The following is a 25,773-nucleotide window of genomic DNA, read 5'->3' as shown; positions in this document are numbered from 1 at the left end:
GCCTGCTTCTGCTCTAAATAGTTCTTGCACAATTTGGAGGTGTGTTTAGGGTCATTGTCCTGTTGTAGGATGAAATTGGCTCCAATCAAGCGCTGTCCACTGGGTATGGCATGGCGTTGCAAAATGGAGTGATAGCCTTCCTTATTCAGAATCCCTTTTACCCTGTACAAATCTCCCACCTTACCAGCACCAAAGCAACCCCAGACCATCACATTACCTCCACCATGCTTAACAGATGGCGTCAGGCATTCTTCCAGCATCTTTTCATTTGTTCTGCGTCTCACAAACGTTCTTCTTTGTGATCCAAACACCTCAAACTTGGATTCATCCGTCCACAACACTTTTTTCCAGTCTTCCTCTGTCCAATGTCTGTGTTCTTTTGCCCATCTTAATCTTTTTCTTTTATTGGTCAGTCTCAGATATGGCTTTTTCTTTGCCACTCTGCCCTGAAGCCCAGAATCCCGCAGCCGCCTCTTCACTGTAGATGTTGACACTGGTGTTTTGCGGGTACTATTTAATGAAGATGCCAGTTGGGGACCTGTGACCCCAAACTTTTGAACGGTAGTGTATATATATAGTGGTATTTTTTTCCGAAACCGTCAATGGTGTTGAGTGCTCGACTAATGAGGAGCGGAATATCAACACGGATACAGTAAAGAAACGCTGCTGCTATGCATTAAAATCTTTTTCCCTGCTGTGCATTAAAATAGTTTTTCCTGTATCCATGTTGTATCCATATATATTTATATATATAGTATATATATATATATATATATATATATATATATATATATATATATATTTTAGTGTGGTATTTTATCAGTAACACTGCTTAGAATGCAGTTATAGAAATAACCATAAGCAAAGTCCTGCTAGGAGTTAACACAATTTCGAGATTGGCAAATTCATTTTGCAGGACATTGAAGGAAAGGGGCTGTTTTTCTAAGTAATCAGCTAGGTTTGTACCAATACCACTTTTAAACTGCATAAAAGTACAAGTAATTTTGAGAATTAATGAAAACATCAATACTCACTAATACTTAATATTGATAGGAGTACTAAAATCTAAAACTCTCAAATAAAAAGCAATCTCACTTTTTTACCCAATTGAACATTGTTTCTTTCAATGGCTTAAACACATGCACTGCAGGTTCCAGCCTGCATGCAATGTCAAGGTATTTGCCAGTTGCATTAACTCACTTAGGTTATACTAGTAATATTTGAGCCTCGTACAAGCTCTGCTACTTTTAATGCTTGTGGTGCAGCCTGAGAGTCAGCAGCACAGTAAACAACAACAATATCTGCATTAAGATGAATATTGATTTATCACTCATCAATATTAATATAGTAGAATGATATTAATTCTTTTTCAACCCTTTTAGAGAATATTGCTTTGGTCAAAGTAAAGGGGTGATCAACAGTACAAAATAAAAAAATATTCTGTCTTTGTAGCTATGAGGTTGATAGAAGAAAAATAAATCTCTACTTAATAGAATTGATTCTTTGCACTTTAGCTACTCCTTTTTAACGTTAACACAAATAGTGCAAAAAATAAGGATAATGAAGCCAGGAAATGTCCTCAATAAAAAATGCTGTTGTGCAGGCAAGCTGAGTTTCTACTTTTTATTTGAAGTCTTTGACCTTGGCTCTTACTTTTAGGTATAGTTTTCCAATACCAATAAGTAGAATTTAAGACCAAATGAAAAAAAAAGAAAAGGTTATCTCTGCGTAAACACTATCGTTCTCTATTTTTATAATTTCCTCTCTCTCTCTCCTTTGATTCTCCCTCTAATCCCTTTCTTCTGTCCCAGGGTCACTAAAGAGGTAGCCGCAGACTCAAAGGAAGCAAAGAGTTATCTGAAGAGCCAGAACGACAAAAATGAAAAGGAAGAAAGTAGCACAGCACCCAGTGAACTCCTACACTCCGGTTTCGGGTAAACATGCACACATGCACATACATGACAAATTAAGTAAAGTGTCAATAGTGGGAGTAGCAGACTTGTAAATGAAAGCAAATACAAAAGACACGAACAATTTCAAGTATAATACAAGTATGCATTACTAGAAAAAACACACATTTTTAATCTGTGTTTCAGCTGTCGTTTTCAATAGTGATTTACATCAAAGAAGGACAAAAACAGAATGAAGGATTTGAAGGTTTGATTTAAATAGCTGTTGACAACAATGATAGCCCTCACAGCTAGCTTTGGCCATGTATGGACTGGAAATTCATTGGTAGCTCAGTGGTAAGCACTGTTGCCTGATGGCAAAAAGACACACATTAACCAGTAACTCCAAACATACAAAGAAATAGATGACCATATACATACATTTAAACTCATACAAATAAGTTCACACACACACACACACACACTTACACACACACACACTTACTCACTCACACAAACAAGCAAGCACACATACTTTGACCAGGAGCTCCAAAAACACACACAAATGACATACTGACATACATACATTTAAACTCATACAAACAAGCAGACACATGTACACAACTTAAACAAGTCAGCAATATTCTCATATTTTGTCTTGTTGACATTGTACAGGGGAATTAAGTTGAGCTTCAGCCTCCATTCACGTTGAACCCAGTTGTCCACAGAATAGTGGAATTTCCCCAGCTCTCGTTTGTGTGTGTGTGCGCGAGCGCGCGCGCGTGTGTGACAGAGAATACCATCAATTCCAAAAACTTCCTTTCCCACCCCTATCATTACCCTTTGTCGTTGCTATGGCAATTAATGGTTTGGGGATGAGTACACGTCTTTCCTCTAAAACCCCAGACAGGAAACAGGAAATCATCTTCCAACAGATTGGAGGCACAGTATGTCCTCTACAAAAGCCATTTCCTTTTTGTCTCAATCTCTTGTGTGTCACACCCATGTGCTCACTCATTCCCATACAGATTTTTTTCTCGTCTTGTTTACTTATACTAAGGCACTACATGTAATGATTATAGATCTGTCTTCGCAGCCTTAAGAGCAACCTTTGGCTGTTGCTCTTTAAATGTGTGTGGCTTCCCTTCAGGGAGCATTACAACTAGGGGATACACATACTTGTTTGTGTATTCATGAGTCATTGCAGCACTTATGGCACATTTTCTTTCTTGTGTCTCTTAGCTTTGATGAAGCTTTGTACTTCCAGATGTAACCTCTGTAAGAATCGCATCCAATATGGCCAAGGATAACATACAGCATGTAAATTGATGTCTATGGAAATGTAAAGCTACTACAACAGGGGGCCTCATTTGTATGACTGGTCTTGCACTTTATCTTCAGCTTGCTCGTACACACATTTTTACAAACTAATATAAAGCGTTATGGAGGAAATGGACTCAATTACATTTTTGTACATCGATCATGTATACCGCTCATGAATAAACTCAACAACTGTGAACAATTTTTGCAATTTTTCTAATTCACTCACAGTATGCTAGCTGGTATTTCAAACGAAAGCAAAAGCTGAAGATAGTCTTAAAATTGATAACAAAATGAAATTAATAAACCTATCCATTTTTAAGACCATTTTAAAATAATTTTGTGGACTGATAACAAAACTGTTGATAGAGAAATGCCTCTTTCAGAAATTATAGTCGTTTTTTTTTTTGTCATGTTAGGCTCATGTGTACAATCCGCATACTGATTTGGCAGTTTTACGTCGGATTGGATACCCTTCCTGACACAGCCACTAACCCTATGGGCGGGGGCACAGGCAAAGCACTGGATGCCATCCCAGTATTCATGGACTTGCGCCCATGCCTGTCCATGTCCTGGCCTGGGTTAACAACGACTGCCATCGGTGCTGTGCCCTCATATAGTACTGATGGAAACTATAAAATCCGCTGTGGCGACCCCTGAAAAACAGGGAACAAGCCGAAAGAAGAAGATCAGGGATCAGGAGCACTTTATTTGTCATTTCACCTCATGTACTTGTGCACATGAAATGGAACGAAATGCCATTTCCCCCAGCCCACAGCAGAGCAATATACAGACAAAAACACATTCAAGAACTACAAGAGCACACATATTCAAACCAACACATATATCCAAGCTAAAAAAAAAAAAGTGAAAAAAATCACTGTCCAAGGGAACAAACGCCAGCCAGGATGACTGTCAGAACCGCCGGTCTGCATGGGCTAGCAGTTAGCCTAGCCTGCCCCGATTACACGTCCAGTCAGTCAGAATGCCCTCCATGTTTCCTCCTCGGGCGCAGCTCCAGGCAGGGGCCATGATCCCTGTGGCAACCGGACGAAGCAGACCAAGCCCTCCCAGACAATCCAGCGCCAGCTCTCCCAGCCAGACACCCTTGGCACACCTCCCCGCACTCCACATGACGACGTCAAAGACACCACTGTCAGTGCCAGGTGAGGCCGCCGCTAGACCGCACTCAGTGTTATTGGAACTATCAGTCTGCATGGGCTAGCAGTTAGCTTAGCCTGCCCCATTTCCTCATCCTGTCAGACCGCCCTCGGTGTTACCTCCTTGGGTGCAGCTCCGGTTAAGGCTGCACAGTTAGCTTAGCCTGCCCTGCTTCTGCGTCCTGTCAGACCGCCCTCGGTGTTCCCTCCTCGGGTGAAGCTCCGGGCAAGGCCGCACAGTTAGCTTAGCCTGCCCCGCTTCTGCATCCTGCCAGACCGCCCTCAGTGTTGACTCCTTGGGTGCAGCGCCGGGCAAAGCCGCAGTCCCTGGGCCCACAGCACAGCAGACCAAGCTCTCGCAGCCAATCCAGCGCCAGCTAACCCAGCCAACAAATGAAGAAAAAAACTTAGAAGTGGACAAAGACACTGCATCAACGGTGCTGGGTGAGGCCGCCGCAAATGTGAATTCACCCCACCATCTTCCCACACCGGTACTGGGTGGGGCCGCTGGGAACGTGAATTTGCGCCACCATCTTCCCACACCGCCGAGAGCCATCCGGCACATGGAATCCAATACCACTGCATAAACTTCCAGTTGTGTGCATATGTTAAGTGAAAACCCAAAGTAGATCTGCGGCTGTTTCCACATAAGGTTCCACGTCAGATGAAAATTTTACATCCCGAATGTCACAAGGAGTAGGATTTTTTTATATGTAACAGGTTTTGATGTTAGTTTCTATGTACACTAGCGAAGAGAGACCAAATATGATTGGAAGACCACTCTTAAAATGAGGCCTCAGATATGAATTTACTTGGGATGTGTGCTAGGGCTGCAACTAATGATTATTTTCGTTATAGATTAATCTATCGATTATTTATTGTTTTGATTAATCGTTCAGTCTACAAAATGTCAAAAATAATTATAGATGCACATTATGCTGACCAGTACCCCCCCCCCCAAAAAAAAACCTAAAGCGGGGGTCCCCAACGTTTTCTACACCACGGCCTGATTTTATGTTTGAAATATGTTTTGCGACCTAGTCAGTCAGCGATCTAACAGGGAGGGTTGTGGTGCCATGACGGGAATATTGTTTGACACTAAAACTGACTATATCACACATGTATTCCTGCAATATTAACAGATTTAGACGCTGATGAAACACAGAGCAGTTTATCCTGTTGGCAAACCAGAGGCGCCCACAGGATTTCTTCATGTGGCAAGCAAACAAACATGAGCACCATATTTGAACCGTGAATAGGCTATAATATAACAATCACCTGCCTAATATTTCATGTTCCGTTCGTGTTAGTCTCCATAGCAGAATGGCTGTAAGAACAGTTTAATTGTAGCAAACACTGTTTTCAAGGACTGACACGGTGTAAAATTTGGCTCCAGTTTCTGTAGTTGCAGTAATCCCTGGTTAAAATAAAAAAGCAGAGCCTGACCCGCTGTGATCCAATGTTTCAGTTCTCGTCAGGAAAAGGGAGGCAAAGCTACATTGTCACAGTGTTGACAGACAATGGAGATGCACTCCATTCAGCTACAAACTACACATGAAAGTCCTCTGTCCAGGCACGTCCTTAAAAACAACCAACCATATAGCTCGGGAATAAATGCCACATATGTACAAGATTATGTAACGAGATTGATGTTGCATATTTCGTTATAGGTTTATCCAGTCCCTATAATTGTGGGCAGGATCAAGGATACAACAGTCGAGGAGAGAGGACAAACATAGCCTACAGATGTGGACAGCACCAAATTTGATGCATTTTTTTGTTTGCTCTGGGGTTTGCACAACCCGGCAGTAGGTGGTCCATGTCCTGGGTCAATGGGGACCACTGCCCTAAAGTATTAATTTTATTATGAAATGAATCAGAGAAAGGTAACAAATGTAAGCATTTGTGAATGGTAGGCATTTTTACTTGATACGTGTATAAAACTATTAAGCAATTACCAAAATTACAACTGATTAATGTTCGGGTCAACTAATAAATCGATTAACCTTTTCAACACTGAGTATTGTTGTGCCAAAGTTGTAGGATTCAGTCGTCAAATTCACTGCTCTTGCAGAAAAAAATCAGCTAAATTAATAATAATAATAATAATAATAAATCAATCTTATATAGCGCTTTTCTAAAACTCAAAGTCGCTTTACAATAAACGGGGTGAAACAAGACAACAGATAAACATAGCACAAACATACAGGGGTAGATGGGAAGGGGGGCTACGAGAGGGAGAAGCAGCCGCCACACACGGTGCCAGCAGTACTCTCCCACTTAAACAGATACAAAAGGCAAGGAAAACAAAAAAACAACAGCACTGTAGACGTTGATTTTCTGTAGGGGCTTACTCCTGTAGCCTATTCCTCCCTCGAGGTATCCACTAGGCAGTGGCGCTGTTTAACCCATAGCTGGGGGCTGGCTCATGGGCATCAGGGAATATCCACACACCAGTGGGCCTGCGTACCGCACGTCTAGGGGCCAGACCTCCTCTGAGTCCCTTGTAGTTCAGCCAGGGTCCAAGGTGTACCCAGTTACCATGTGTCGCCCCCGAGGAGGCACTACATAGGGCTTGCTGTTGGAGAGACTTATGTACTGGCAGGGAGAGACTTACCGTGCTTGGCTCTGCTTTTCGCATTTCTGCTAGGCAGCGGTGAAGGTTGAGAGTGAGACGTGACAGGCACAGAACACTACGCCAACACAGTAGACACTTCACAACAACCCGGCTTCTTACACATTAGTTTTAGGGTTAACCTTAACCCTGCTTTTTGAAATGATTGCCACCATCAAGCTTACCATGCTGGAAGGAAATGGAAAACTGGTTTGATAGTGAGGAGAGAAGATGCTGTTGTTCTTGCTTGCATGGATTATTACATCTAATACTAACATGGCTGATGCGATTTAAGCTGACGTGCCTAACAAGATAGCCTTGTTCTCGGCCTCCCCAGTGTATCAGCAGAGGGAACACGGTGAACCAGGACAGAGCTGGGGGACAGACTTGTACAGGATAGCTCCATAGTGCTTTGTAGGCAGATTTACGGCTGCCCCACTCTTTATGTCATTCCCTCGCATCCTCATCCATCTCATATTCCTGGACCTGCTGACCTCCTGCATGTGTGTCTGTCCCACTCATCATATTGTGCTCCTTTTATCATTTATTTCTGTTTTCTTTGTTTTTTGTCAGTTAACGTTCTCTACTCATGTCATTTGTCCTCTTTTTCCCTTTCCTCATTTCACCTTCATTACTCTTTTGGAGAGTAGCAGTTTGTATCCTTCTCCTCTCTCTCTGTTCGCTGACTCAGGACAGCAGTAGTACATGCAGACACACACAAACACACACAACTGAGTGCTTTGAATCCAGTAGGCAGTTTTGTTCTGGAGATTTTAATTTTTAGAAGCAGTCTTTCTAGTTAAAGGGTGAGGCCGATTTTCAGTTTTCCCTTCTACGTGAGACCTATCTTGCTGGCACGTCATGAAATCGAGAACCGGTAATGTATCCGATCTTGATTAGTAATTTGAGTTTATTCATCATTTTCTTTTTGCCAAGGTAGTGAAAATCTGAACAAACCCTCTTTGTCAAGTAAGCCCTTGCCAAAAGGGCTTACATACATGGGGTCTTGAAGCTATCGGACAGGTAGAGTTGTGGAAAATGCAGTGTTTGGAAAACACTGAAACAGGGGTATCCGGGTAGCGTAGCAATCTATTCCATTGCCTACCAACACGGGGATCGCCGGTTCGAATCCCTGTGTTACCTCTGGCTTGGTCCGGCGTCCCTACAGACACAATTGGCCATATCTGCAGGTGGGAAGCCAGATGTGGGTATGTGTCCTGGTCGTTGCACTATTGCCTCCTCTGGTCGGTCAGGGTGCCTGTTTAGGGAGGAGGGGGAACTGGGAGGAATAGCGTGATCCTCCCATGTCCTACGTCTCCCTGGCAAAACTCCTCATTGTCAAGTGAAAAGAAGCAGCTGGCGACTCCACGTGTATTGGAGGAGACGTGTGCGGAAAATGTATTTAGAAACATGCATGTGCTTACACAAACGTACACGCAGCTGCTTAGCAGTATAGGCAGTCAATGATTTGATTCTCCTGTTTATGCTTTCTGGGTAGTGTTGAGGATTTGTGTGCATGTTTGTGTGTTTGTTAGCTGGCCAAGCATTATTGATTTTTGGTTCACAGAGGCGTTTGGCTGGTGTTGATTGCTTTATTGATCAAGCTTTATGTCCACAGATACCTCAATATCTTATGACATTGAGCCTGAACCTGCCTAGTACCTACTCTGGTATGTACATGCACATGTACAGAAATAGGGCAATTTTTGGCATCCAGGTGGTGTAGCGGTCTATTCTGTTGTCTACCTACATGGGGATCCTGGTTCGACTCTCCGTGTTACCTCTGGCTTGGTCGGGTGTCCCTACAGACCCAATTGGCCATGTCTGCGGATGGGAAGCTGGATGTGGGTATGTGTCCTGGTCGCTGCACTAGCGCCTCCTCTGCTCAGTCAGGGCGCCTGTTCAGGGGGGAGGGGGAACTGGGTGGGGGAATAGCGTGATCCTCCCACATGCTACGTCGCCCTGGTGAAACTCTTCACTGTCAGGTAAAAAGAAGCAGCTGGCAACTCCACATGTATCAGAGGAGGCATGTGGTAGTCTGCAGCCCTCCCCAGATTGGCAGAGGGGGTGGAGCAGTGACCGGGACAGCTCTGAAGAGTGCGTTAATTGGCCGCATACAATTGGGGAGAAAAAGGGGGAACCCCCCCCCCCAAAAAAGAAATAGGACAATTTGATTATCTTGATTCTTTGAATTATTTTTCATTTGTAATGCAAAATACGAGCATAGTGTTTGACAACAACCTGACTAAAGACTCAATTTTATTTGAAAAAAAAAGTGGTTTTCTTATTGTCTAGTTTCTGTTGTAGAAATTTTTTTATTTTTTTGTTGCGTGAACTGTACCATGTCTCGTACATTGAGCGCCACCTTGTTCTGACTGTACCAGGAAGCCAGCTGTTTGACCTTCAGCCTTAAAGCTGACTCATCTGTTTTATAAAGCCACCAATCGTTGTCCTGTCATGAATTTTAGGGATTTACAGAGGGACTTTGCAGGTGAAGTTTCTAGCAGGAGTAGAGCAGGCTAGAGAATACATCCCCTCGTGACATGCCCATGCTAAGGTTTAGTATGTCTAATGTGTGCCAACCCAGTTTCACATGCTGTGTACATTCAGTCATGTTGAACATGAATTGCAGTGAGCCTCCAGGATTTAGGGATGACAGTACCTCTTTTTTTAATTCTTTGATGATTCATGATATCAGTGCCAGTGCAGCAGACTTGATTTTCTAGATCCCCTTTACATTTGTGTTTAGGTGGTACAGGTACATTTGTGTGATAATGTGATTCCACTATGAATCTCCTCTGCACTGCATTCATAACCCAATGCACACGTGTGTGTGAGGTGCCTGGCGTTTTCTTTATTGTTCACAAAGTTCATGCTGTATCTGCAAACTATTTTTGTTCAGTGTTTTGATGCATGCTCAATAATCCAGCTGAGGAAATCCCAGAAAGTCATTTTTGTTCAATACACATCTGATGTAGTAGAAACGTCATAGTTTTGACTCCAACTCATGAATTTTGCCATCAGTCTTTGCAGCCTCTTTTGCCCCATGTTTTCTGTCTCTCTTCACAGTAAGCTAAAGAAGGAGAGACAATTTGTTTTTGAAATGGGTTGACAGGGTGCCACACTTAATTAATCTTTTATTGAGGCTCCGTAAATCATTTGGTACTGTGTGCATATTACACTGTTTCTCCTATACTTTTTCAACAGTAGTGAGCCACCACAGCTGCAAATTTGCCACTGCTACTCGAGAAAATGTTGAGTACAAAACTTACATAATCTTTCAAAGTGTTCTTGCATAGTCAAAGCATTTTATAGGTCAGATGTTTAGATTTGGCATTTTCAGCACAATAAATTCAAGCAGGTTTATTTACTGCATTCTGCCCTAGACCATAGGACAAAACCCAACTACTACTGTGAACAATTTTTGAAATTATTGGTCATTTACTCATACTTGTACTCAATATTTGCAGGTTTTTGAACATTTTTTTTAATATGCTCAAAAATCAAACACAAAGTTGTTGATTGCACTACTGCAGTTGGTGAAGTTATGACTTACTACTTAGAAAATGTCTATCATCTGCGTTTCCCCCACACCCCTGACATGTAGTTTACCACTGTCCAGTCTCATACCACTGTTTTTTTAAATGATTCCCTTGTGTGTTTGCAGTGCCAAGCGGACAGTGGGCATGGTCGGCATCCTGGGTCATATCAGGGGTAAGAAACAGAAGATGAGCACGCTGGAGAAGTCCAAGCTGGACTGGGATGCCTTCAAAGATGAGGAGGGCATCTCAGAAGAACTGGCCATCCACAACAGAGGCAAAGCGGGGTAAGGGAGTGAGTGATACTGTGGTGCAGCAGCTATGAGTGGGTTTGAGTCTGAAAAGGTTTTGTGTGTGTGTGTTTATGTGGGGTCGAGAAAGCACATCAGAACAGAGGACCAAGGAGAGAAAGATGGAGAGCAGAACCTGTTGAGATGTGAAGTGATGGAGTGGGTGAAAAGGGGGAAAGCAGATGACGAAGGAAAACAAACAATGGAGGGGAGGGGGAGAGAGGATGAAAATGAGTCATAACCTCCTAGCGGAGGAAAATGAAGGGGCAGATTACAGAGCATGAAAAGGAGGGAGAGGAGATGTAGGCATGACAGCAAGATGAGAGGGGGATGAGGAAGGGTGGGGATAGAGGAATGAAAGGAAAAAATCAGCAGTTGGAAGGATACAGAGGATATTAAAAAAGCAGAGAATAATCTCAGCCACTCCTGAGGATGCTAATTAAGATTAACATTGTTCTATTACCAAGGGCAACCATAATCGCTCAAACAGTTGACTTTGTCAGCAATATGCAAATGCACACACACACACACACACAGTCACAAAAACATGTAGACACATAAGTTCATATACAAAAAAAAAACGCAATTTCTCAACATGCAGCAACATCATACAGTCAGATAATGATTGAACTGAATGGGATAGCTTTATGAACAAACTGGACACAGGCAGACATGGAATAATGTAATGGGGAAAAGTAATTCATGCATGCATGCAGTGTTGGCGTTTTTGCGTGTACACTGAGTCTTCAAAACATTAGGGACAGCTTGATAAAAATTGTATTGCACCCTCTTTTGCATATAGAATAGCCTGAGGTTGTCAGGGCATGAACTTACTGTAGTAGGATGTTAAATGCATTCCACTGAGATGCTGGCCTGTGTCGACTCCAATGTGACTGACAGCTGATTTGATTTTACCAAGAGTACATCTCTACTGCAAATAGCTTATCCCTTGTCATGCTATACATGTTCAGTTCCAGTGAGATCTGGTGTCTTGGCAGGCCACTGTATAATGCTGAAATTCCTGTCATGTTTGTGGATCATTGCCTTGTAGCATAGGGCATTTATCCTGCTGAAAAAAGCCACTACATAGATACTGCTGCCATGAACAGGTGTGCCTGATTGGCAGTGATGTTCAGATATTCTGTGGTGTTGACAAATTGTTCCTCTTTCATAACACCTTACACCAACACATCACCATTCCTGTAGCATTTTGGATATACTATAGACATGTGGCTGCCTCCTTACCTAAGTCCTTCCATCAATGTAAAGCAGCAGGTATAGGTATTAATTTGACCATGTGATACCCCAGAGAATAACACCTAAATGATTAATGTGGGTTTAAAAAAAAAACCCAAAACAAAACAAAAAATGATATTTTTTTTCAATTCATGAAATTATGCCACAAACGTGGATATTTAAATTCTCTGCTGTTTGTTGTCTTCTCCGTGTTAGGGTAATAATGAATGTTTGCCTGCATTCTAGCTAGCAAAGTTATTCAGCTAAGTCATATTCATGTCATAAAAGAGCCTATCAAATTTTGGCACAATACAGGATGCAACTATTTCCGCTTTGTGTGTCATGTTGGAAGCAGGGGCACACAGACACAGATTTGCATTCACGCACAATCATGGTATCATGTCTCTCAGTCTTCCTCTTTTCCCATACTCTGCCACAGACAGTGGTGTATGGAAGCAGATATAGCAGTTAAATTAGAGAGGGAGAGTGTTATGGCTTCTTCAAGTTACTGGGTGGGTGACAGGCAAATTATCTGCTCTCATGTTTAGCTCCAAGTCTTCTGGGCTGGGAGGGAGGGAGAAACGAGTGAATGGATGGATGGCAGATAGATGATATGTGGCAATGTTACCGTTGCCATGTTTAGTTACAATCATCTGGGAATGTGATAGAGAATGACTGGCTGGAGATGGATTGCTGATCCATCTTCAGATGTTTCTTCTTAAAAATAATTCAGTGAAATAATGAAAGAGCTAGCATGACTAGAAAAAATACTTTGAAGATGAGGAAGTTGTTTTATGACTTTAGTGCCAGGGTAGGGCTTTTTAACCTTCGACACTCCAGAAAAGTTCATAGGTATGGATGGAAGGAAGAAGGCAGACCCTCAGTTTGGTCAGTGGATTAGATAGGATTTAATCTATCTGGGATTAGAGTGTGAGGAAATGGATGAAACCTAGAGAGACACTGAGAAGTGAGTTATGGAGAGAAGTCATTGAAGCCAGAAATGATTTGTTCCCGACACAGGATGGCTGTTTTTACACCATATGAAGCGATCACCTTAATTGTCAGTGTATTCAATACATGCTTTGTAAACATAAGAAACTCACAGTTTTCAGACTGTAACTGTAGACTAGGGGTCTACCAGTATGTTTTTTTTTTTCAGGGCCGATATCGATTATCGGTAAGTTATGGCGGCCGATAACCAATATTTGGGGCCGATATTCAGTTGCGGTAACTGTAAAAAAAAAATTGTACCAAAATTTACAGCAACACAAACCCCAACACAAGGCTGCCTTTAAATGAACATATGTTTGATTGAATTTTGTGTAAAACCGAAAATATTTGAAAAAAGAAATTGCATGATGTTCAAGGCACTAGATAACAATCTGTGTGGAATACTTTTTAAATTAAAAATAAATAACTCCCAAAACATGAAAATGGAATGAATTAAACATGGACAGCAGGAAGTAAACTTTGATCAAACTGAATAATTATAATATTAAAATAATTCCAATTGGTTAAAATGCTCCCAGCAGGCTTTGACTGAACTGAATGGAAGAATGTACATTAGTGTCATTATGTTCCCTTTCTCCTATCTTTAAAGTGATAGTTTGGGGTTTTTGAAGTGGGGTTGCATGAGGTACTTATCAATAGTCAGCGTATTACCTGCAGTAGATGGGAGTCTGTGCGCTCCCAGTTTGGAGATTCAGCAGGAGTAGCCGGCATGGAAGTTGAGGAATGGGACACAGACAAAACCCTCCCATGTGCCCCCCCGATTCAGTTATATACGAATTTGGAACATTCATTGATGGCCCTACCAGTTTACCAAAGAGGTGGCCTTTGCTCTCTCCCTTTATTAAAGTTTATGGCAATTTTAAAAGCAACTGTATGTATTTTGAAGGAATGATGTTGCCAATGCTGAGAAGATGTAAAGACTTTTGCAAAATTTAGAAATGTCTTGAAAAATGTTCAGGTGAGTTCCAGCTATATAAAGGTTGTAGCTTCATTTTGAAGTTTATTTTCATAATCTTGCTCCTTTGCAGCAAAATTTGATTGCTGCATTTATTGGCGTGTCTAATAGATTTTACTCCTGATAATGCTATAGTTATGCTTTTGAACACACCTGACCATTCTTGCTTGCCGTTTTTCTACAAGTTTCCCCTTTCTCCTCTTTTCACATCTCTCCTCCTCATGTGACTGTTTCAAAACATTGTTTTTGTATGTAAGGAAATAATAAACATTTTGAATATGTGATTTAAAAAAAATATCGGCTTGGCCGATAAAAATATGCCAATAACGATAATATCAAAAATGACAAATATCTAAGCCAATAATCAGCCAGACCGATAATCAGTCGATCCGTACTGTAGACCAAGACAAGATCTAGGGAACCAAGTTAAAAAAAAAAAAAACAAAACATCAAGATCATGTGCGCTCTCAGCGGAGAGCTTGAGAGAGATGCTCCAGTAAATCCAACACTAAAGCGATATTAACAACAATACGACTCCACTTTTATCATTAAGAACTTGTTAACAATAGTTTGGAAGCTTTCTTTAACTGAAATACCAGTGTCGAACTGTGAAACCTAAAAAACACTGCGCCCAAAAGATCCAACTCAACCGTCGAAAACTAGCAAAAACATGGACGCCCTTAGCATCATGCCAGAGGCAGATACGCTAGCTTCAACATCAGACAGAGGAACAGACGAGCCTACACTGACTTTTCTTGTTAAAGAGATCAGTGCAATCCGGGTGTCTATGCAAAATATTGAACAGGTGATGACAGAAATCAAGGCCAAAATGGAAGATATGGAGGGGAAATTTGACAATCTAAGCTCCCACATTGGTGAAGCCGAGGACCGGATCGAAGCAATGAAGGGTGCCGTGGACACATCTAATAACCAGTTGGAAGCAATTAAGGAAGAAATGAGAAAACTACAGGATCACGTCGACAAACTAGACAACATAGGATGTCGCTGCAATATTAAAATCGTAGGTATACCTGAAAGGACAGAGAACAAAGGCATGATACTGTTTTTACAGAAGGAGATTCCAAAAATGCTCGGGCACCAGTTTGAAGTACCACTGGAGGTACAGTGAGTGCACAGAGTGCCCGGTGATCCGCAAAGACGTGACCACAGAGAGGGAGGTCGGCCACAGCCCATCATGATTGATATGCTCCGTTTCCAGGTGAAAGAGGAAATATCATGGGCAGCACAAGAGAAGGGGCAAGTTACCTGGCGCGGAGCCTGGATCATGTTCTTTCCAGACCACTCTAAACGTGTCAGCGATCTGAGGATGTCTTATAAACAAGTGAAAGCCGATCTGAAAGAGAGGGGAGTGGAGTTCACCCTGTGGTTCCCTGCCACACTGGAGATTAAACTAAACTGAGCCAAACACAGGTTTGAAACACCGGAGGAGGCATCGGACTTCATCAAAGGAAGAATTGCTAAGGACTGATTTCAAAATTCAGACAGTGTGCTATGTTTAATATGGATTGATGATACAGATATAACTATGGCTTCTTTTTTTTCTCTCCTACTTATTCTTATATCATGGCATTACTATCCTAACTGTTTAGGCCTCTGCTGGCGAGATATGTTTCTGGGCCAACAGTATTGGTATAACATGTTTATATGTATGATTTTCCCTTTATTTTATGGTTAACTATTAGCCTATGTATCTTTATTAATAAGGCTGCCTTTCATTATTATGGACGGGCTTCAGGTTTTATTTGCTACTAGAGGGTGTAGAACAAGCCTCTTAGATAGCCATATAAGTTTTGGTTTTTTTATTAAATTTATTTCTGATTTTCCCCTTTGTCTCCCGATTTAGTGGCCAATCGATCCCTATTTTAGTTGAAACTCCCACCTCGTACTGTATGCGTTCGCCAACTGCATTTCTGCGGCCGGCAGTCTCGAAGGAGATGCCTCCCCACTTTCGTGACAAGGCGACTCCAGGCTGAACCACTGCTTTTTCCGACACACCCAGAGACGCATTCATGTGACGAACACAAGCCGACTCCGCCCCCCTCCCGAAGACAGCATTGCCAATAATTGCTGCTTCATCGAGTTCGGCCATACTCAGACGAGACCAAGGCGTGAACCCCGGTCCCCAGTGGGCAACTGCATTGACACAAAGCTGATGCTTAGACTGCTACACCACCGCAGACCTGATAACCATATAGTTTTACATATTTACAAAAGGGGTTTTTACAGATATATATAGTGTCGTGTTGATGGTAAGTCAAGTTCGGGTGACCTCAAGTTTACCAAGTAGATTATGGTAAGTATGTGTTGCTTTTCCCCAGCTCCTCTGGTTTGCCTGGGAGGGTATTTAGTTCTGTTGTTATCTTTTTTATTGGTTTGGTTTTTATTACCCCTTACAATTCTTTCACCTCTAAAATACAGACTTAACACTGCTATAATACAACATTATGACCTCTTATATATTAGTCTAAATGAATGACACAGCAGATTTGAAACTAGTCAGCTGGAACCTTAAAGGGCTTAATCATATCATTAAGAAAAATAAAGTTTTAGCATACCTCAAGTCATCTAAAGCTGATATTGCCTTTGTTCAAGAGACACACCTCAATAAAAGGGAATCAGAAAAACGCCAATGCTCTTGGATATGAAAGATAGGAAAGGTGTTTTCCAGTCCAGGTTCTAGTAAAAGCAGAGGGGTTTCTATCCTCATAAGCAAGACAATCAACTTTTCTGAAACTTAAGTATTATCTGACTCAGATGATCGTTATATAATAGTATGTGGGCAATTGATGGATACTCCAGTGGTTCTATGTAATATCTGCGCACCCAATGCTGACAGGCCGGAATTTTTCCATGGTTTATCGCAAACTCTTTTAGAACTGGGGATACTCAAATAATATTAGGGGGTGATTTTAACCAGATTTTGGACCAGGATCTAGATAGATCTCAGCCTAGACATGGCACAGAGGTAAAATCAGCTGCAGCAATAAGACAGTTGGCTAGTGACCTACTAGGTTTGAAAGATATTTGGAGATTGATGCACCCTGATGGGAGAAATTATTTTTTCTTTTCTCCTCCTCATAATGTTTACACCAGATTTGACTTTTTTAATTTCCCAGTCACTAGTGGATATCACTCTTAGTTCTAACATCGGTAATATAGTCATATCAGACCATGCACCTGTCTATACTTGCTTCTCCAAATTTTCACAGGCTCCTAAGAGCCGCAGATGGCACTTCAACACTTCTTTGCTGAAAGACATCTTATTGTTAACATGATTAGGGATGAAATAGCTCTTTTTGAAGAAACCAATAAAAAGCAAGACAGCACTCTCTCTATCTGGTGGAACACTCTTAAAGCCTATCTGAGGGGCAGGATTATTTCCTATGCCTTATTTAAGTAAAAGTCTACCAATGAGAAAACTTCCAGACTAGAGAGTGAGCTTAAGGAACTTCCATCCATTATCAGAACTGCTTATCCTGCTCTCAGGGTTGCGGGAATGCTGGAGCCTATCCCAGCAATTGGGCGGCATATGGTATTGTTACTGAATTTTAAGGGGTCATTTTATTGTTTTATTTTTTGTTTTGTTTTGGGTTTTTTTATTAACTTTATTTATTTTATTATTATTTCTTTTTCTGTCCCGTCTTTCTCTTTGAAAAAACTTAATAAAATTGTTCATTGCAAAAAAAAGAAGAAAAAAATCAAGCCGAAAGAGACTCAAATCCCATTCCTCTAGACACACACACATGCTCACATTTTACAGTAAAAGCTGTTCAACTGCATCCTGAGGTGAAGAGGGAAAACAGGAGAATTGTCTTTTGATGCCATAAAAAAAGTTTTTATTTCTTCTCGCTTGGTGACCGTGTGTGTTTGTGCAGTTTTTCCCCAAATCGTGGGGTAACTTTTGAGATCGAAGTTTTGACAAGTATGTCTGGTTAGTTGATCTTGTGGTCCACCCATAAAAAGGACTCTTGCACTAAAACTAAAAACTTTCTAGCATGTACCCTAGCCACAGTGCATGAGAAATTACAAAACACATCAACCTGAAGACAATGACATTGACATTGACAATAAACACAAAACTACAGCAGAGCAACAATCCATAATTTGCAAGTAGATATCTTCCGAGTGCTTGCAAAATGTGTGTGGGTCCAGAGCTCAGTAGTACATATCAAAGAAGTTTTTGTGTGAGCGTCTGTCTCTCTCTGTATGTGCCTGCATATATTCTTAAAACCTTTTGATACTTTATTTGAATTTTCCGTGTGTGTGTTTTTGTGCGCCTCATGATATTGAAAGGAAGGAGGTCTAACTCTTTCTCTTTCTGTGTGTCTTGTCTAGGTATGTGGAGCGGAAGAATTTCTTGGAGCGTGTTGACCAACGACAGTTTCAGCTGGAGAAATCAGTCCGACTCAGCAACATGAAACAATGATGAAAAGACTGACAAAACACACACACACACACACACACACACACACACACACACACATACACAACAACATATGACCCTAACCTTGGCCCTGAGTACATACTGAAACGTGTTTTTTGAGAAATGTTTTGACTTCCTGTATTTCTGTCACACTCTTTAACTTATGATCTATGAGGTTATGCAATGATAATGATCAGGTGTTGAGAGTGTGTGTGTAAATGTCCTGTAGTCCACCATTTGGTTGACTTGGGATTACTGGGAAGAGAGGGAGCTGAGATTTGTGAACGACAGAGATTGGGTTGTCGTTATTTCACCTGTCACTAAGGGCTGAGGTAGAAAAAGCCGTTTTTTATTTGATTATGGAGTCTAAACAGAATTCTTTGTCTGTACATGTTTATAAATACTCAATAAAAACATGCTGAGACCTTTTGGGTTATTACATGTTTGTTAGCCAAGCCTGGAAATGGTATGTTTGTTCTGTAATTTGGTGTAACTGTTTGAGGATGATGTGGGTTATGGCACCACATCCATTCAGCGACCATCCCTGCTTGGATTCAAAAGCAGATTACACTGGTAAAACGTACACTGTTTGTTACTTTTTACAGTACTACTTGTAAATATTAGCCCCCTTTTTTTCCACTTAAATTTTGAGGTAGTGGTTGTTACAGGGTTAGATTTGTTTACTTTTTTTCCCCCCTTCTTTCCCGTGGTGGCCCAGTGATGATGAGTAGTGGAGTGCAGGCACATAGGAGATCAACAAAGTGCATATAATTTTAAGAATTGTGGGGGGGGGGGGCAGATACCCCCAAGATCCAGAATAGCCTCCCAAGATGTGCCCAAAATGAATGCGAAGGGCGTCTGCCTGCTCAATGTCATTGTGTTGGTGATGGCCACTAAGGCACATCGAGATTATTCTCTCAGGTCCCCTGTTTGTATTGTTGAAGTAGCATGTGTTATTAAAATGCTAATGTTGTAACCAGTATGGCACAGAAGAGGTTGGTGACGCAAGTGGAGACTTTTTGCATAGTGTTTCAGCGGTCTTGATTTGCTTTGGCTTCTGTTAATCTGAGAAATTATGTTTCATACATAGAAATTATGGTCAGTGTGTGATAGACAATAATTCATAATCTGACCTATTTATTACTGGCCTGATGATAACATGCTTACATTATAGCTCCAGATCCCGCTCAGTTCATATTGCTCATATAGAGCACAGATGTGGCATGTATATGAAAAATTTGGTTCCCAGGGAGTTTCAGGATAATTCAAACCCTGATTTTAAGTTGTTTTTTTATTACTTTGAAGCCTGAATTGTATGTCCATTAAAAACGATTTTTTTTTCTATTCACTAATGTGTAGTAACTGTTAACATCCAGCAAATTCCAGGTAAAAGACATTTTTGTAGTGACACAAACTGTATTTAGGGTGGCTCGACCAGTCAACTACTTGCGTATTTCTCCCATCCTTGGCAGTTCAAATGTCCACTGCCTCTGAGATGGATGCAGCTTTTCACCCAAAACAGACCATGATGCGTAAACCGAGCAAAGCCAACTCAGTCACAAATGTACTGCCCAATAACAAATACACTACCCAATCACAGGGCGTGCAGTAAATTATTCAGAAATTCACTTCAATTCCAGAAATAGTGCAGCGGCCAAAGTGAGTCCGGGTGTTGGTGTGTTTTGCTCACAGGTGCCTAGCTGCAGCTTCAATGGATATGCTGAAAGAGTTTGCTCAAACAAAGCTTTACAAAGGGTAATACCAGCCAGGGTGGCATGGTGGCCCAGTGATTAGCACTGTTGCCTCTCAGCAAGAAGGTTCAGGGTTCGAACCCCAGGCCGTACCAGGTCCTTCCTCTGTGGAGTTTGCATGTTCTCCCCGTGTCTGCGTGGGTTTCCTCCTGGTGCTCCGGTTTCATCCCTCCATCAAAAGACATGCATGTTAGGGTTAATACTCCTGCCTGTGCCCCTGACCAAGGCAATGGAAAGAAGAACTGGAGTTGGTCCCGGGTGCTGCAGCTGCCCACTGCTCCTATACAATAGGATGGGTTAAATGCAGAAGACAAATTCGTTGCAAGAATACAATGACAAAATAAAGTGGCTTTCTTACAGCTTCTTTTCTGTCCAACTGCAAATACCCAGTATTTAAGTAAATGGAGAGAAAAAATTGATTGTTTACAGGCATTCTTAGAAGCCACATACATCAGTCCTGACTCTAAGCGGTGTAATGCTAATTTCTGTAGCTGCTCTCCAAGTATGTAAAATTTTGTCATGCAAACTTGATTATTGTTGTCTAGACCTGATACTTAAGCTTCAAACAGATACCAAGTTTATGCCCCTTGGTTGCTCAAATTTTCAGCTGAAAGTCACTTGAGTAATTTTAATGTTAGCTATCAAAGCCTAGGTAACTGTTTGCCTGGCGTAGCTGTGTAAAGTTCTTTGAAACCTCATGTCTGCCATTATGTTATCAATAAACTTAGGATGAGAAACAGCTCACCATTCTGAAACCTCCTGTTCCCAATCAAGACTGTTTTCCTAAACAGGGTTTTGACACTGGCTCTTCAATGTAGGGCACAAAATCACACTTGATTAACATCTAGACTTTCAATTTTGAGCCCTAAATCACAGTTACAGTCTCAGGTTTGCATTCACACAATGAAAAACGGGCAGGTACTGCAAATGACGATAGACAGCATGCTCTATCTTTAGACCCTTGATTTTTATGAGGAAAAAAACTGCATAGGAAAAAAATCCTTTTTCAGGAAAATATGGGAAAAACTTCAGAAAGAGCATCCCAGGAGGGATCCCTTTTCTGGGATGGATAGGATGCAATAGGTGCTGAGGGAGTTTAATGGCTACACTTATTGTGGGGGGAAAGGGTCCTGTTTGTTTCCATCTGCCCCAAAAATGGCCTGTGGATTATGAGATGGATTTTTTTCCCCCGAACTTGTCAGTAAGCTCCCCATTACTCTCAATATGACATCCCTGTAGGTTTCCTAGCTCTGTCTGAATTGTCCTGAGCCTAGTTGTTAAAGATGGTTGACTTAGACTGGATGGGACTCTGGATGTTCACGTGAAGCTTCGTTTTCAAATTTCTTCTACACTTGATGGTTTGACTACTCAAAACAACCAGTGTCTCAGATTTTCTCGTGGGTAGCACACAACATGTAGCGTCTAATAAAAGTGAGCATTGTCTAACCGATCCAGCAACTTGTCAAATTTGCACAAAATTGCATTCACACCTTGAGTAGTCCATACAGAACAAGTAAAGAGCCAAGGAAAACACCAGTTACTCCTCTGTTACTCTTATTTCCAACACTCCAATCGGTTAAACAGCTATTTATTTGTGCTCAGGCAACAGGTAGGGGTTGGTTTGAACCACAACCCCATGGGGAGTTTCAGTTTGGTGCCATGTGAGACGTGTGCGTTCAGGCCAGTATGAAAACATAGCAAAGCTTCTTTCCACCTCAGCTGCCTTTGCTCTCCGAATCGGTGGGTGATGGTCAGTATGAGTTATGGGGTCTGTATTAGATGGTTATAGTACTTCTGGTTTCAGTTAATCTCTATCAATGAGTGACACGGTCAGATAAATAGGCACCATCACACGCCGAGCTTTCAGGGGAGGAAGGTGGCATATCTGCTGTGAATCTTCACAAACCGCTTCCGTCAGATTGCATAACATCATAACCGACTTCCATCCATTCGCCACAACAGATGGCCCTTGTCACTTGGCGAAAAATTTTGGAGCTGGAAGTGGGACGTAATACAAGGACTTCGTCTCTAAAAGAAAATTGGGTCAGCTGGGTGCTTCTGGGGTCCAATCGTTGATGATGTCCCTGTGCCTGGAGTAAATAATCCTGTGCCGTTTGACCCAGTAAATGGGAGTTTTGCTGAAAGGTCCAGGTTGTATTAAATTTCATGTTCATGATGTGTGGTCTGCTGTTCCAGCTTTCTTTACTCTGGTCTAAAACACCCATAGCCACACAGCTGTTCGTAAAACCCACCGAGCCTTGAGGTACGTACCTTACAGCAAACAGTGAGTTATGAACCACCTAAAAAATTATTTCACAGCTTTTTGGATCTAACAACTAAGTCATTTGTTCATTTAAGTGTTATGGGTCACACTATATAATCTGTCCTCAATCAACCAAAAGTGAGCATGCAGCAGTTGATCATCAAACTTTATATCACTTAGTCCAATGCAGATGTTTAGGATGTCACCATGGGACTGTTTGAGAGAGGGAAATCCCTTTACGGGAGCAACCAGCAGTACCACAGGAACCCCTGGTCGAAGCATCTCCGTTACTCTGTGTTCTTCCTGTTCAGACCAGCGTGCGATTGCATCTCCACTGAGCACAGGACACAACATACATAAACTTGACTGTTGTGACCGCTCTCCTCTGTATACTTCCATCAGTCTTCTAAATCTTGACAAACCCATGCCTTATATAAGGGGATGTTAAAGGCAGGGGACAGCCATTATTCCCTAATTTTTCCCATGCAACGTACTTTCAACTGGCACCACAAGACATACAAGACATCCCCATGCATGTTTGCATCAAATCTGGGTCTGGCGGTGGCCTTGCCTAGCATTGACTGTGTTTCTAGTGCCGTCGTGTGGAGTGCAGGGAGGTGTGTCGAGGGTGTCTGGCTGGGGGAGCTGGCGTTGGATCAGCTGGGGGAGCCTGGTCTGCAGTGTCCAGTGGGCCCAGGGACCATGGCCCTGCCCGGAGCTACGTCCGAAGAGGAAGCACCAAGGGCGGTCTGATGTGGAAGCGGGGCAGGCTAAGCTAACTGCTAGGCGTTCGTTCTCTTGGACAGTGATTTTTTTTGTAGTGTTCTTGTCATTTTTGGATATGTGTTTTTGTCTTTGTGTTGCACTGCTGTGGGCTGGGGGAAACAATATTTCGTTTCATTTCATGTACGCAAGTACATAAAATGAAACGACAAATAAAGTGTTCTTGATTCCTGAAACAGACACCCATAAATTCTCTATCAATGTCCTGGGTCCAAAGAAGTGGTTATGGATCACAGACTGTGAGCAAACAGACTCCAAAAGAGCCTTGTGTGTGTTGATGCATTTATGGAGTGTCCCAGCTGGATTGCGAGGGTGAAATATTACGGGGGCAATGGGAACAACATGGTCCACTTCTATCATCCAGGCTCTGGTCATCTCCCGGCTGGACTACGGCAACTCCCTCCTTGCTAGCGCCCCGGCATTGGCCATCAGACCTCTTGAGCTTGTTCAGAAAGCTGCAGCTCGTCTGGTGTTCAACCACCCTAAGTTCCCCCACACAACTCCCCTTCTCATGTCCCTACACTGGCTCCCAGTAGCTGCTCGCATCCAGTTTAAGACTCTGGTGCTAGCCTACAGGGCAGTGAAAGGAACAGCTCCTTCCTATCTCCAGGCCATGGTCAAGCCCTACACCCCCGCCCGACCACTTCACTCTGCTGCCTCGGGACGCCTGGTTGCCCTGTTGCTCAGAGGCCCCTGCTGCCGATCGACCCGGTCACGGCTCTTTTCTGTCCTGGCTCCACAGTGGTGCAATGAACTCCCCACTGATGTCAGGACAGCGGAGTCGCTGCCCATCTTTCGGCGCACGTTGAAAACTCACCTCTTCAAGAACTGCTACCCTGTTACTTGCTCTTAGCACTTATTGTATTCACTCATTTAAAAAAATAAAAAATCTCTTTCTTGCGCTTTTACTTTAGCACTGGATTTACTCTTAGATGCTTGTTTAGATGCACTTATGGCCTCTGATGACTAGTAGTTCTCCTGATTTCCTACGTTAAATGCACTTATTATAAGTCGCTTTGGATAAAAGCGTCGGCTAAATGACTGTAATGTAATGCAATGTATCAACAGACAACTGCTGCAAAAGTGCATTGATTTTCGACAATGTTGGCACTACCGGCACAGCTTCTGAGGGGACCTCCTGTCTTCCTGGAGCAACCCAGGGAAACGAAACCGGAACCTGGAGAGCAGAAGAAAAAATGGGATTAGGGAAAGGTTTAGGTTTTACTTAATGTTTCCAAAATCTTTCACTATCTTTCTTTTTGTGAACTTGCAAAAAGAGACCCGCAGATTGAACTGATGCTTCTTTTGGGTAATTATCTGAGCAGCTCAACCAAAACTGCTCATGTTATGCGTAAACCTGTCAACTAGATAGCCCTGTGCAGCACTACATCTCAGTGATTGTGGCATGCTTTACTTTGGCTGTTGCCACCTGGTATGATCTGCTCCCAACCTACCAAATCTAATGGTGTTACCACTTGACGAAGCACCTGAATAGAAGTATAGAAACAAAGAATTTGTGTCTCTCTTTTTGTTCCTTACTGTTCCTGTCAAATCAACCATCAACACCACTCTCTTAGCTTAGAGCAAATATGGTGAGAAGGATTTAATATGACAAGTGTGTGTGTGTGTGTGTGTGTGTGTGTGTGCGTGCGTGCGTGCGTGCGTGCGTGCGTGCGTGCGTGCGTGCGTGTGCGTGCGTGTGCCACCACATACTTTGTGGGGACATGGGAACATTTTATGGGTCCCCATGAGGAAAAGGGTCTATTTTATGGTTAGGACTTGGGTTTAGGGTTAAGGTTAGAATTAGGATTAGGTTAAAGTTAGGGTAAGGAATGTAGTCAATGAGTGGTTCCTTCAAGTACAGGGAGACATGGTGCGTGTGTGTGCGCGCACGCCCATGTTTGTACCTGTATGAGTGTGCAAGAGAGACAGAGAATTACACAATTTTTGCTCTGTTTTCTATTGTCTGTTACTCTTCCAAAACTCTCAGCACACACAGCCCTCACATCTTCAAACGGTACATACTGAACTAATGGGGGAAAACCTGAAACCTCATGGGTCCCCCTGAGGAAAAGGATCTATTTTGGGGTTAGGACTTGGGTTTCGAGTTAAGGTTAGAATAAAGATTATTTTAAGGTTAGGGTAAGGGTTAAGGAATATGAATGTAGTCAATAAAGAGTTCCCACAAGTATAGGGAGACATGTTATGCACGTGTGTGTGTGTGTGTGTGTGTGTGTGTGCGTACGCGCCGACACACACGCACGCATAGAGTGTATGTCTGTCTTCGGATATGTGTGTGGCAATGTGACGCGTACGTCACAGCATGAGTGTGTGCTCTAAAATACCCGCAGTTGTTGGAGAGATAATCATAAACAGCTAAAGACACAATAAACCCTGGGAGCACAGCAGGGAGCTCGGTGGCCCGCATACCTACGGTGCACAACGAGCTACACACACACACACACACACACACACACACACACACACACACACACACACACACACACACACACACACA

The 25,773-nt window shown here is 42.3% G+C and overlaps 1 protein-coding gene across 1 annotated transcript in view; it reads left to right on the top strand.

Moving 5' to 3' along the window:
- Positions 1 to 19,803, top strand: part of cfdp1 (craniofacial development protein 1) — a 28,757-nt gene extending 8,954 nt beyond the window's left edge. Inside the window, exons 5-7 of the mRNA XM_056282051.1 lie at positions 1,812 to 1,934; positions 10,651 to 10,809; positions 18,371 to 19,803. Of these exons, the coding sequence (XP_056138026.1) occupies positions 1,812 to 1,934; positions 10,651 to 10,809; positions 18,371 to 18,461 (373 nt within the window). The 3' untranslated portion in view covers positions 18,462 to 19,803. The remainder of the gene's footprint in view (positions 1 to 1,811; positions 1,935 to 10,650; positions 10,810 to 18,370) is intronic.
- The last annotated feature ends 5,970 nt before the right edge of the window (positions 19,804 to 25,773 follow it).

This window comes from Lampris incognitus, chromosome 6 (assembly GCF_029633865.1).
Source record: "Lampris incognitus isolate fLamInc1 chromosome 6, fLamInc1.hap2, whole genome shotgun sequence".
NCBI lineage: Eukaryota > Metazoa > Chordata > Actinopteri > Lampriformes > Lampridae > Lampris > Lampris incognitus.
The sequence above is the reverse complement of the archived record's forward strand: the minus strand, read 5'-3'. Positions and strand labels throughout refer to the sequence as shown.